The sequence below is a fragment of the Lynx canadensis genome, chromosome F1, assembly GCF_007474595.2.
Source record: "Lynx canadensis isolate LIC74 chromosome F1, mLynCan4.pri.v2, whole genome shotgun sequence".
In the NCBI taxonomy this organism is placed as follows: Eukaryota; Metazoa; Chordata; class Mammalia; order Carnivora; family Felidae; genus Lynx; species Lynx canadensis.
The window spans coordinates 24,549,442-24,563,967 of record NC_044319.2 but is presented as its reverse complement, the minus strand read 5'-3'; the positions used below and the strand labels follow the sequence as shown (position 1 = coordinate 24,563,967).

Genomic DNA, 14,526 nt, shown 5'->3' with positions numbered 1-14,526 from the left:
TAGTTCTAAATTATTCCTTTTAGCTTGATATAAAGGAATATGAGAGCAAAAAGAAAATTAACATTTATCAAGTGCCCATGTTATATGTCAGTTATACTCAGTCACATATATCATCATTAAAGTTCACAGGAAGCCTATTTCCATTTTGGTCAAGGAAGAAACCGAAGGTTAGAGACTGAGAGTGAAGAGTTGAAAGGCACACTCAGGTCTGCTAGCTTTTGATCTTTCCAAAAAAATCACTAGGGTACAAACGAAAAACTTAAATCAGGTAGGATTAAGAGTTTCTCTTTAATTTCTTTTGGTTTAGATGTAATCTATATCTGCAGGGGAATGAAATGAATAAAAGCTATTATTACAGAAGCTTATATTCTACATATCTTTTGATGGAGAGCAGTAGAAAGAGACGAGATTGGAAAATGTACATTAAGCAATGTATAATATCTGGGCCATAATTTTTCTGAGTTTTATTGATTTTCAAAAGTTATTTTCAAGATGGGCATTGGTGTCTTACAACCTATAAGACGTAAACGCTACAATTCTACCTAGTTTGTAGGGGCATTGTAAAGCTATTGAAGAATCTTACAAAATTCTTAGGAAAGCTGATATAAAATACAAAGATCGTATTTTTTTTTCAACGTTTATTTATTTTTGGGACAGAGAGAGACAGAGCATGAACGGGGAGGAGCAGAGAGAGAGGGAGACACAGAATCGGAAACAGGCTCCAGGCTCTGAGCCATCAGCCCAGAGCCTGACGCGGGGCTCGAACTCACGGACCGCGAGATCGTGACCTGGCTGAAGTCGGACGCTTAACCGACTGCGTCACCCAGGCGCCCCCAAAGATTGTATTTCTGATCCTCATCTGTGTACCTGGGATACTTTGTTCTGACCTTAATTACTGCACCCATCACCTTGCATTCTTATCACTTCTCCATTCTCTGATATCTCTACCAGAAGGTGGGTTTCTCCAAGATAGGGACAATGCCTCTTTTACCATGATATCCACAGTAACCTGGACAGAGCCTGAAAAGTAATAGATGCGCAGTAAATGTTTGTAGAAAACACAACAAAAGGATTCATCTTACTGATCCCAGTTTTCTTATTTCCAAAATGAGAAGATAGTAATAATCTCCTAGATTGCTTATCAGAAGTGTCATGACATATGCTCGAACACTGTTTACTGGATATTATGAGCCACAGACTTAAAAGGTGTTAACTGTGATGATTAGCAGTGCATTTCAGCAAAGACATGTAGGGTATTTTAGGTAATATGTGGTAGTAATGTCCATCCTTGGGCTCTAGAGTTGACGGAAAGGAAGTACCTACACCAGAGATGAGAACAGTATTTCACTAGGTGGCTCTCTTTTCCGTGAGTGGGTGGCGCGTTGGTGCAGTGAGGCATCACAGGGGGCATTGTACAGCTGCAATCACCATGCCTCACACGGCAGCACAGTAGGCGCTGACGGCAGGAGGGGCATAGGTTAGTTTCTATTTCGTTAAAGATAATCTATTCTTCCGATTTGTTTCAGCGTGGCCTGTACTTTCATTTTCTCTAAACGCATACATGATGTTCCAAAAAAACATTGGTCTAGTCTTTTAATAGGGTGTGGTCTCAGGGAAGGATCTTGAAAGTTCCTCCTCACCTAGCATGGAAGACAGCAGGAATCAGTTACTCAAACCGAGCTAAACTAAAACAGCCCATTAAAATCCTGATTTAAACTCGCTAGTAAGGGCTACAGTCCTGGTTGGGTGGAGGGTGGGGGGAGGTTATACAGTTGCACTGTCTAAAAGTACTTTGAAACAGCTGCGTAGAAGACGAATCGAAATGATTTGTAAAATGTCAAATAAGTCCTTCAAGCCATTAGAATTACCATTTCTCCAGTTGCTTCTCACACTCCATGTTATTATTGACCCATTTCCTTATTTCAGGTTTTTAACCCCAAACCTGACATAAAATACACATAATAGACTTTCAGAAAAATGTTTTAAGAATGAAAATCCTCTTCCTAAATGCCTTTCCTCGGAACTTCGCGCCAGTATCTAGGTTCTTCATTGTACTATTTCACCGCGCCAGTATCTAAGTTCTCGATATTTTTACCCAACGTTTCCCTCTCCGACCCAAAAGATACAGTGACAAATTCTAAAACTGAGCGGACCCATCAGAGAAGTCTGCAGAGGGAGGACCTCACAGGAAAGTCTTCGATAATCAAGTGGGACCCCCACTGGGGGGATGCCTCCGGGAGGGAGGGCGTCTCACTACGTCCCTGGCTCTAAACGCTAGAAAACCACTTATTAGTCTTCTAGGATGTTCCTACTTTTACTCTGGCTTCCCCGCGGCAGGAGGTGGCTCGGTTGCCGAGGGTGTGTATCGGGTGAGCTTTGGGGGATTTCCGTAAGGGGTCGACCCACCAGGAAAAGTCTAAGGAGGTCCCTGCCCGGCAGGAGAGGAATCTGGGTCGTCGTGTGCCGTTCTCCTCCCTTAGGGACCCCGTCCTGGCGGGATCCCGCCTCTCTGAGCCGGAGGCAGTCCTGGGGAAACCCCTCGCCCGCCCGAAGCTTTGCGCCGCCGCCTCGCCCTCCTCGTTCCAGTCCGCAGCTCGCTAGCCTTCAGGCCCGGCGTCTTCCTCGCAGGCCCGGCCCTCTCCACGCCCGGCACTGAGAGGAAACTGGAGGTGGTTCCAGCCCGCAGGCGGGTGGAAAAGCCCACGGTGAATGCCTTGGGGCCCCCCTCATTGTTGCGGGAAGGGGAAAGGGAAGAGGAAATGAACCTCACCGCCCAGTAGATCACCCGGATTCCCAACCTGGGGGAGGCCTTTAGACGGAAGGGAAGCCAAGGGGGAACCCTGGGCACTTTCCCGGGAATCCATTCGCCAAGGGAGGGTCACCCAGTCCGCACACATTGGTTACTATGACAATACAACCACAGCCTCCAGTTGCCATGGCAGCTGCTTATCCAATCCGATTGGTTTCCTTTCTCTTCCTTCCTGGGCTCCACCCCATCCCCTCCAACAGCCTCCTGGGGTGCAGGGGGAGGGGCCGCAGACAGGGGGAGGGGGTTCTTAGCGTCACACTCCGGGGCGCGAGGGAAGACTAGAGTTGAGGGACTGGCGGGCGGAACTGTAGGAGGAAAGGGTAGCGTTTCCGGTAGGAAAGAGTGGAGGAGTGGAAAAAGGAAAAGAGAAATCGGGTGGAGTGGAAAGACGGGGGAAGACTTTGAGTGTAACTCCTGGTTGATTTGGGCTCGATGTTCCTGGTGAGGCCGGGGTTACCCCCTCGCGCGGGAGAGGAGTGGGTTGGCCGGAAGCCGCCAAGCGCCTCCAGCCGCCCGCTCAGCAGCCGCACAGGGACCTCACAGCTAGCGGATCCCAAGAAGGAGCGCTACAGGGAGGGAGAAGTCACCCGGAGGGACGGGCGCCACTGAAATCTCGCGAGAAGGACACCCCCCCACTTCCTTCCTCTGCTTCTTCCTCTTTCCCCGCCCCCTTCCCTTCTCCCTCCCCTTCCCCCCTCCCGGGTCGGAGTGTCCCTGCGCCCCACGGGCCGGAGCAGCAGCGAGAACAGCTTTCCCCGCTCCCTCCCCCTCGCCTCACTCAACTACCCCCCCCCCCCGCCCGCGGAACGAGGAGGAGCCGGAGGAGAGGAAGATGGCGGCGGCCGCCAGCACCCGCGGTGCCGCGGGGCCGCTTCGAGGAGCCTGAGAGACCCACAGAGGCTTCGCGGGAAGACGCGGCGGCGGAGGATGAGCCTGCAGAGCGCGCAGTATCTCCGGTGAGTGCAGAGGTCGGCCCCGTACGTGGGGGGAGCGGGTTGAAGGTTCGGGCAGGGAGCAACAGACACAGAGGTGGTGTGTCGGCGCGGCGGGGGAGTTGCTGTGTCCTCTCCTTCCCCGGCGGGGAGGCGGGGGTTGCGAGGGGATCCTCGGGGATCCGCGGGAGGGGGCGGGGCGGGCACACTCACGAGTGCCTAGCCCCCGCGGGCCGGGCTGAGTTCCAGCGTAGCCAGCTCGTCCCGGTGCCGGGAAGGAGGTTAGGAAAGCGTGAGAATGTGTGTGCGCGCGCGCCCTCGGGGTCGCGGGCTCGCAGGCGAGGCGGGGGCGGGGGGGGGGGCAGCGGCGACCCCGAGTGGAGGTGGGTGTGGAGTCTGATCCTGGTGGCGGGGGTAACGTTGTGTGGTGTGGGATTGGCTGGAGCGTTGCTTTGGGAGAGGACGAGGTGGAAGTCCGCACACCTGGGGTGGTGGTGGAGGGAGTGCGGAGAGGGAGAGAGACCTCTGGAAACCCGAGTTTGTTCTTTATACTCGGGTTGGAAGTACTGAAGAATAATGTCATCTGTAGTTGGCGGAGTGGGGGTGGGAGCATAAAGAGGGGGAATGGATGAGGAAGTGAGGAAAGAGGGTGGTACTATGGACGGGGTTGGGTTCCCCAGAAGAAACTGAGTTAGAATTAGTGTAGTCAGATGATACCATACTGAGAGTTGTGTGCGTTCATTAAGAGTGTTGTAAGGAACTTGTATGTCGGAGGTAGACTGACGCATGGGTACAGAGTGTGTGAGAGTATGTGATGGGTGTCTGGGGTGGTGTGAAGGGAGCGACTGATAAACATTTTAGGAAGGGGAAGATAGATACATTGCAACCAAGTACACGCTAGTGAGAGCATATTGAATGGAAAGACACCAGCAGCCAGGAAGGTTCCATGGACATAGAGGTAAAAGAGGATCAAAATTTTGATGACAGAGAAAAACAAGGTGGTTAGAGTCTGAAAATAATTGGAGAGTTGCTACTTCTTAGAAAAGGGGAAGGAAGACCTTAAAACGGATCCTTTTTGTCCTTTGGGAGCAGAACTAAGAAAGGCAGGCTAATGGGAAGATGTTTAAAAAAATGGTTTCATACCTTGTAGAAGAGGGACTTGGTTGGGGTAGAAGTCTGGAATGAGCAGAAAAATCGCTTTAGCTGTTTAGTGAAAATATTGTTGTGTGATTGGCTTCCTAAACACATATTACAAGAGAAGGTAGGTAGTGATACAGGAAGGTGGCTGTTGTACTTATGAAAGTAGTAATAGTTTCTTTGAGCAGAGTGTGGAAAGGAGAGAATGATGAGATCTTTGAATTGTGGTTGAATGCCTGAGTTTAACAGACAGGGTGCGCACAACATGTGTGCCCAATGACTGACTGGGTAGTTGGAACGATATCTGTAATATTACAGTCCTTTTTCTTCACTATTATCCTTGTATTGTTTAACATGTCAGATAAACTTAATAAATATAACTGTGAGAAAGATCTATGGTAGATGTTGTAGACGGATGTGGAAACCATCAGGACAGTACTTAATTTTAAGGAATTTGCAGTTATTATTAATAATAGCATGGAGTAAAATAAGGCAAGTATCATAAAAGATGCCAGTGTCATTAAGAGTTCAAAGACACGAGATTATTTAAGCAATTGGGGGGAACCAGGAAAAGCTTCCTTTGTTCATTTGCTCATTCATACACTCATGATTCATCAGTCATTTTGTTGATCACCTATATGGGAGGTATTGTACCAACTGCTGAGAAAAGAACTCCACCCTCTTCTTACAGAGTTTACAGTTTGTTAGGTTTCAAGGAGAAAATGGAAATGGACCTTAAGTATAAGCAGTATTCTGACAGGTGTGGACTGAGAACAGAATCCAAACGGAAGGAAACTGAGCAGAATACTCAGATAAGGGAGTATGGGAGCTGGAGAAGGTATTCAGACTAGTTAAACAAGAATATAGGGTGATGCAGCTGGAAAAACTTTTAACAGACTTTTTTATAGATTAAGTTTGATCCCTTCCTTTCACAAATGAAGAAAGTATAGATAGCATAATGAAGTCAAAATTGTTGAGGACCATATAGCTGGAACGTGGAGGCTCTGTAACTCACATGTAGGTCTTCTGACTCTATCAGCCATACTGTGTGACATGTCTGGGTTTATCCATTCTTACCACAAATATGTATTGAGAGCTTACTGTATGCCAGTCACTCCTCTAGGCACTGAGGATACAACGGTGAATGAAAGAGTAAACATAGGAAGGTATATTCTGGTAGAATTAGGCAATCGGTAAACATGAACAGATAACTATGTCAGGTGGTGACAAGAACTAGAAGGAAAAAGCAAGGTACGGATATCTTTTTTTATATAGACAGGGTGATCAAGGATAGCTTATTTAATAAGGTGCCTGTATTTGAGAGGGTCTTGAATTGTGATCTGTAGTTAATAGTTAAAATGGATGGATCATGGAGAATCTGAGATGATTTGTTGAGAAGAGCATTCACATGCTCATAGATAGGATTAGGAAGATGAATCTGTGTAGTGTAATAATGGGCAGTTAGGACCAGAAATAAGGCGGTAGAGTAGAAAGGTAAAAGCAGACTGGAAGAGAGGTGATCATTTTAATGGGAAGATCAGATGGTTTTGAGAGGCTTCTCTGTTAATGTGTTTTATGTTTTGTAAATTATCATGGTAGGGAAGACTTATCTTTAGGTTGTGAAATCAGTGGTAGACAACTTGAGATGAGTTTAGTTCCTTGAAGAAGGGAGAAAAGAATAAGAAGGAACGCTGTTTGAATAACTTATATTTTACCGCTAAAGTTGAATAAGCAAAACTGAACAGGCACCAGTGTTTTCTCAGTCTTGCACGTCTGTTCTAAGTAAATAAAGCAAATCTTAGGGCTAACGGTTGTCTGGGACTTAGAGGGGATAGGGTAATAAAGACTTGCACCAGCCCAAATTTCCCTCTTTTTCTTCTTTGGATAATCATTCCATTTAAAGTCTGCTGTGAGGCGGCTAGAGACTGTCTTCAGGGAAACATCATGTTCACTTTCTTTTCTTTGCTGGAAACCAAACCTTTTGGTTTTTAGACAACTTGGGGAGGATGTTAGATACTGCTGAACAAGTGTGGTTGGGGGTATGACAGTTATTCTTTGTGACCCTTGACTTTAGGGAGAATTTTGTTGCCTACCTTTCTCAGTGGTATAAGACCATGACTGGGCAATTTTTAAACTGCATAGCTATAGATCTTTCCTCATGGAGATGAAAATTAGCTTTGTATCAGCTAGATTCATTTGCTGGAGTAAATGAGCTGGCGTGTCTGGCATTGAAATGGTGCATTGTTGGTGGCAAACCAGGGAGTAAGATGGCAGTTTCAGAAGAGTGAGATAGGAGGATATGAGGCTAAGAAGCATCAGTAAGACAAAGATAGAGAGTTCAAAATCAAGGGGGCTGAATTAGTCTTGAGTTGCAGAAATAGAGCAGAGATGATAGGAAAGAAAACCTATCTTCTGTTTGGGAAAGAAGGTGATGTTGTGAGGAAATTTTTTGTTTAAAGCAGTGTCATTTTTTTTTTTTTTGAAATAGCAGATTGACAAGATTCCTAAGTGAATAAATTAAGAGTACTTTTCTGCATTTTATAAAAATAAGAACTGGTCTTAAAATAAGGTTCTACAAAGAATATGATTGGAAATTTATTTCTCGAAGAAAAATTCAGTCTTTTCTCTTGATTTATGGCAAAATAGAAAGATCTTAAAGACTTTGACACCTCTGTTGAGTGAAAGAAAATGGAATTTTGAGTATTGTCCATTTAATAAGGGTGGAAGAAGGGTAAAGATAATCCATGGATGAGATAGTAGGTGATGGAGATCATGCTTTAAAAGAATAGTATTTTAAAGGATAGAAATACGGAAATTAACATATCAAAATTGGAAATGCAGAGAAAGGGAAAGTATTGAAGTACCAGACAGGGAAGACATCATCAAAGTTGTTTGGGAAGTCGAGAAAGTAGAATAATCATAGCCAGAGGGAATACCAGCCAAACAGGTCAAATCCTATTATAAAAGGTGGCATAGGTGATACTGAACAACATCTGCTTCTGTCACTGTACTCCCTCCACCTCTTCCTTTCCTTCCTTCCTTGCCTTCCTTGCCTTCCTTTCCTTCCTTGCCTATTTTTGTCTTTTTTTTTTTTTTTCTTTCTATGCTGTAGGTTTGCCAGGGAGATCCACTTAAAGTTGATCCCTGGTGTTAGACCACTTTACAAGAAACATCTACAAATTGTCTACTTTGTTAGAATTTTTTTTTTTTTTTTTTTTTTTTTTTTGCATGGTCCTTCTACTAGCAAAGAGGCTGCATTCCCCTGGCACACTTTGCCAGAAACTTTGTTGCCAGAGGTAGAAATAATGTAACAGACACAAGGTGGTTTTCTGAGACAACAGAAAAAGGGTTGTCATTTAAGTACTAATTAAAATTCAGGGGCACCTGCGTGGCTCAGTTGATTGACCTTCAACTCCTGATTTCAGCTCAGGTCATGATCTCATGTTTTGGGAGTTCGAGCCCCACATTGGGCTCTGGGCTGACAGTGTGGAGCCTGCTTGGGATTTTCTCTCCGCCTCTCTCTCAAAATAAATAAATAAAATAAGTTAAAAATTTTTAAGTACTAATTAAAATAATCCAATATGTTAAGATAAAATGTGTCACAGTAAATCTTGGGACATAGGGAGATAAAAAAGGTGGAGATAAAGGAGCAAGCAGAGCCTTATCCTAGCCTGGGGAGAAGAGCAGGGAAGTTAGTGGGAGCAGTTTGGGAGGAATATGTGTACTAAGTAGGTTCTGGAAGATTCTGGTAATTCCGGGCTGGGTATTCACTGTCTCTGGAAGCTTCAAGAAATCCTTTAGCACATGCTGATCCTAATTCACATGGTCAACAAGTCTTCCCCTGCCCCAGACCCATTCATGTTTTCCCTGCATGTGACTTAAAATAAAATAGCTCTGGTCCCAGAAAATCAGCCAAATTTACCAGCCAAAACATGGCTGATTTACCAAACATGGTAAAATTGTTGGAAAAAAATTGCTCTCTCTTGAGGCTTATAACTGTCTTTTTTATTACAATGGTGTTAATGGCATTTTACCTGCTTGAATGTTGAGTGGCTAAATTGTTTTGACAGTTAATTTCTGCTTCCCTTGCGGTTTCAGTTGGATTCAAAATGTATACTTCCTGTCCTAGACTATGTTTCATTGTTTTCTAACAGCTGCTATGTTCTACCTTCATGGAAGACGAAGCAATTGCTGAGTTTTTGTTTTGTTTGTCTTTTAAGATGCTGTTCACTAGTGTAGCAAGTTTCTCTTGAGGCAGTTTTGGGGTGGAGGGTGGTTCAGACTTTAAAAGGGCTAGTTTGTTTTACAGTGGAGAAATATTGTTTGCAGCCTCCAACTACGTGTCTAACCCTGGCTAGCATGGATTAGAGATGAGTGATGCGAATGAGCACCTGAAAATTCAAGTGGGTTTGTTTTCCTGATTGATCTTGTTCAGAGAATAGATTATTAAGCATATGTGTTTTGGATAGTCGATTAGTCATATATCTGTATGTGGGTATTTTGGCAGATGGTCATACGTTGTCATTTAAGTTTTGTAATCAAGCTGCATTTTAGTTGTTGAATTGTTGTGGACAGATTTATCAATGGTCTAGGAGATTGTAACTAAGGGGGGCTAATCAGCAGGTACAGGAATATGCAGGGATGGAGCTTTGGCAAACATGTCCCATGGTAAGTGAGAACTTGTAACCAACTCCTTTCTTGTTAACACGTAAGTGGAGCTCCTTAGGAGGGTTGTTTTCACTGTCCCTTAGACCCATTTTGTAGTCAGTGGGAAGAGTAGATGTTTAAGAAATTGTTTAAGAAAATTTTAGGAGTCTCAAGTAGACCAGGCTCAAGTAGACTAGACTACTAGTAGACTAGTAGCAATTTTGTTTTAGTTGTTTTCTTCCTTGCTTCATTTGGAACAGGTTTCCTAACCATGGCACTTCACAGACATTTTGGGTCAGACAATTCTTTGTTGTGGGGATTAGTCCTCTGCATCATAGGATGTTTCGTAGCATACTTGGCCTTTGCCCACTGGATCCCAGTATCATTCACCCCCATTTGTGACAACCGGAAATGTTCCCACACGTTGTCAGATGTTCCCTCTGAGTGCATATCCTCTCCCAGCTGAGAACCACTGATTTAGAAAATACACATAGGAGGGATATATCAAATATGATATATCAATTCATTTTCTTGTTTTCTCCTTCTTCAAGCCATAGATTACTTCTTAGGCTTCCCTGAACTTTTTTCTTTTAGGTGTAATAGGCCAGTTACCATGTTTAGACCATACTTTTAAAAACTTGTACATATTGGGTGCCTGGGTGGCTCAGTTGGTTAAGCATCCGACTTTGCTCACGTCTTGCTCTCATGGTTTGTGGGTTCTGGCCCTGCATTGGGCTCATGCTGACAGTGCAGAGCCTGCTTGGGTTTCTCTCTGCCCCTCTCCTGCCTCCCTCTCTCTGCCCCTCTCCGACTCATTCTTTCTCTCTCTCAAAATAAAAACACTTGTACTTACTTTAAATGTATTTTAAAAGTATTTTATTTTATTGGCAGAGCACAATTATAGGAGCTTTGCCTGTGGGAACTCAAAGGTGCTGGAAAAAGGCATTTAAGTAACTATAATAGCAGATAAACTGCAAAGTGCTAGGATGGAGAAAGAGGTACTGTGTAATTAAGTATAGGGGAGAACTTTATTCCAGCAGAGGTGGAGGTGGGGTCAGGAAGGTATCTTGGAGATGAGATTTGATCTAGGTTTTGAAAGATGGACGAGACTTTTAAAAGTTGATATTAGGAAAATTGACATTTCAGGCAGGAGGAACATCTCATAGCTTCTTTACTCCAAATAATTTTTAATAGTTTATTTATTTATTTTGAGAGAGAGGGTGAGCATGAGTAAAGGAGGGGCAGAGAGAGATGGATAGAAAATCTCAAGCAGGCTCTGCAGGGTCAACGCAGAGCCTGACATGAGGCTTGATCTCATGAATCATGAGATCGTGACCTGAGCCGAAGTCAGATGCTTAACCGACTGAGCCACCCAGGTGCCCCCCCCCAAATTATTTTTAAAGTGTATTTATTTATTTTGAGAGAGAGCACACATGCACAAGCAGGGGAGGGGCAGAGGGAGAATTCCAAGCAGGCTTGAGCCTGATGCAGGGCTTGATCTCAAGAGCCTTGAGTTCATGACCTGAGCCAAAATCAGGAGTCAGACGCTTAACCGACTGAGCCACCCAGGCTCCCTTTCTTTCTCACTTAATACTGACAATTTTGTTGCCGTTTTTCTCTGTCTCTCTGTGCCCCTCTCATACACATCCATCCATCCCTCCCACAAGTAAACATCTAGTTTTTGGCCAAGGTAGATACCCCAGGTCCTGGGAGATAAAAAGAGAATCTGTTGTCAAGTAATTTTACCAGGCCCACAACTATCACATAGTTCATAGATGCTATGATATATACACAGGGGCCTTATGGAAAGTTCTTGAAGTCTGTTGTTAGCACTGGGATTCTATGATTCTGAATATCTTGCCTTTTATTTTATTTTGTTTTCCTGGTCAGCCTTGCCCAATCTGGCAAAAAGAAATGGCATAGCCCTATTCCTCTTTTTTTCTCTTCTTTCAACGTTTCTTTTCTGCAGATACCACATCCACTCCTGTCACCACATCATCATTATTTAAAATCTGTCTAGTATAAATAATTGTGTTAGATCCTAGGGAGGCATACTGGTATAAGATATCATGTCTACCATTCAGAGAGTTTATAAGCTATTTAATGAAATAAGCATAAGCATAAAATAATACAATAATACAATAATACAATAATAACAAAGTACAGTTGAGTATAGTAGTTTGGAGCATGGTCTCTGGGGCAGAACTGTTTGGATTCAGATCAACAGCTCTACCACTTACAGACTGCGTTACCTTGGACAAGATCCTTAAGCTTTCTGTGCCTCGGGTTCCAGATCTGAAAAATGGTGATAGTAATAGTGTTTATCTCATAAAGTTATAAAGATCAAGTGAGTTAACTGGCAAAGTACTTGGTATGGTTCAGGCGCATAGTAAACACTATGTAAGCTTTAGCTGTGGATAACAATGCCTGAAAACTTAATCTGATAATTTTGCATCTCTGCCTTCTGGACATTCCTCATTTTAGAAGTCTTTCTGTCATAGCGAACTCCACTCTCTTAAAGGTAAACTTGTAACCCTTACCCTTCTCTTCTCACCGTGTCCTGCGTGTTTCCTCATTTTCGGCATTAGTGCTGCCACTTTGCATCCTCCCATCAGGTTTAAAATCTTGCAGTCATGTTTCAGTTCTCCAGTGTCTTCAGACTGTTCCACACATAAACTGCTCTGGGAAATGTTGTCTTCCTGCTGTCTCTTCTTTTTATGTCTGGCAGTGTCGACTTTATGCACGTACTGTTGAAATAGTCTTCCAACTGATACCTTGCCTACAATTCTCACAGGTAGCAAAAAGAAAGCACTGACTTTGGGTTTTTAAACATTGTCCACTAACATCTCTGAGTCTTGATTTCTTTCTCATTAAAATGGAATACTGATCTCATAAAATTGCTGTCAGTGTTAAAATAATGAAAGTTTATGCATGTTTGGCAGATTCTGGTTCTCTTTCACATTCCTCACCTGTCCCCCTGCCAGTTAATCTGTTGCACTGCTTTTATATTAGGCTTCCTGCAAAGCATTTGTATATTGCTTTTCCTTGCTTAAGCTCCTTAGTCTGGCATTCTGGGTCTTCCATAAAATGGCCCTCATCTACCTCTGCCAAATGATATCTTGTTATGTTTTCCTAAGAACCAACTATGCTAGCCAGAGTAATCTCCTCATTGGCTTCTAAAGATGGTTTATCCATTCCTGCTTTAATCTCTTTTCCTAGGCCATTTTCCCGGTAGAAAGTACCGTCCTGTACTATCTTAACTTAAGCTTCACCTTCTCTGAAGACTTCTGTGTTCTGGTGATTTCTGCATTCTTGAACTTTGTAGTATTTCCTGTCTCTTAGTCATTTGGTATGTATAATTTCTTAAATTTCTAATTATCTCTTTTTTAATAGAAATGAATTATCTTTGCAGCTAGACTATGACAGAGACCATGTCTCAGCATTTAAAAAAATTTTTTTTTCAATATTTATTTTTGAGAGAAAGAGAGCGTGAATGGGAAAGGGGCAGAAAGAGAGAGGGAGACACAGAATCTGAAGCAGGCTTCAGGCTCTGAGTTGTCAGCACAGAGCCTGACATGGGGCTCAAACCCACGACATGTGAGATCATGACCTGAGCTGAAGTCGGACGCTTAACTGACTGAGCCACCCAGGAGCCCCATGTCTCAACATTTTTAAGTACACAGTGTACCATAATGGGTGTTCAGTAAGGTTTTCATGCTTTTTTGTTTTTGCCAAACATTTATGGAATACTTACAAATGCCAGTGCTAGGCTCTGAGAATGAAGAACGAATGAACTGGTTTTTGTTCCTTAGGATAATTGTTTCCTGGAGGAGATGGGTGTTACACAGATACTTCAATATAGTGTGGTAAATTCTATGTTAAATGTTTTCAAGGGTGCTAGAGTACACTGAGGAACTTTTATTGCCTGGGGAGTTAAGAGAAAGCTTCCAGAGTTGAATCTCTGAGCTCAGTCTTAAAGGATGAGTAGGATTAATGAGGTGAAGAGAGAAGGGAAGGATATAGCGGGCAGAGGAACAAAATGAGTAAATAAATGCCTGGGAGCAGTATGTTTGAGGAACTCTAAAAAGTTTGGTGTTAGGAATGTTTGAGAGTTTGGTTGATGTACACATCATGATCAGATTAGACTGCCACTCAGGGTATGGTGTAGAAGTTAAAGAGATTTTTATTAACCCTGTCTCATTCAGCTTTTTGTTTGGGAGTCTAAGGTTCTTTTTTCAACAAGTCTGGTCATTAATCTTATGGGAATAATTAGTTAAAAATTAGTTATTTGGAGTTATTCGCAAAAATTAGGTTTTTGGAGTTTTGTAAGAGATGAGAGTTTTAGTGAATATATGTAATTCTGAAAATAACTGGGTTGCCAGGACTTGCTTTCTAGAATCTTCACGTCTTGAATCTAGACATGGACTAGAGGTGGAGGTGAGGGAAGAAAGAATGTTAGGGGGGGAAAACAAAACATTAGAGACCATTTTTTGATGATTAACATTTTATTCTCACGGTTTAGGCTGGCATTTTTCTTTCTGTAGTGTCTTAAGTGAGAAGCAGGATTCTAAAATCTATTATATTTAAAAAGCTGCTATATTTAATGTGTTAATATCCTCAGTTTATTTCCTAAAACTCCATGGGTTTACTGAACACATAAGTTGAATGCTTTTTCATTCCCTTCTTTTCCCAGAAGCCTAGTATTTCAGTGCTGTTAGTTGGGATAGAGCGAATTAGAATGTGTTTTATTAGTACTGTCTCTTAGAAAGGTCATGAATTATTGCCTAGTTTTTTATTAGGTGAGATTCTGTGCATTGATGAGATATAGGTAGAAAGATAATCAAAGTAAAATGCAATTGGAAGATGATATTCAAAGAAGAAATGAGTTAAAGTATTTGCTTACTTGGGGCAACTGGGTGGGTCAAGTCAGTTAAGCATCCGGCTTTGGCTCTCAGGTCATGATCTCGCAGTTAGTGAGTTTGAGCCTCACGTGGGGCTCTG

At 43.1% G+C, this 14,526-nt stretch overlaps 1 protein-coding gene across 10 annotated transcripts in view; it reads left to right on the top strand.

Moving 5' to 3' along the window:
• The first annotated feature begins 3,248 nt into the window (after window positions 1-3,248).
• The window catches only part of SMG7 (SMG7 nonsense mediated mRNA decay factor), a 93,740-nt gene continuing 82,462 nt past the window's right edge, over window positions 3,249-14,526 (top strand). For 4 of the 10 annotated variants that reach the window (XM_030302272.1, XM_030302269.1, XM_030302267.1 and 1 more), the window contains exon 1: window positions 3,689-3,765. Coding sequence is in view for 3 of the 10 variants with exons in the window: in XM_032591888.1 (XP_032447779.1) it covers window positions 3,737-3,765 (29 nt within the window). In the remaining 7 variants the exon portion in view is untranslated. Of the gene's footprint in view, window positions 3,766-14,526 lie in introns of all 10 variants that reach the window. The other 6 variants (XM_032591888.1, XM_032591887.1, XM_030302265.1 and 3 more) reach the window with 5 other exon arrangements.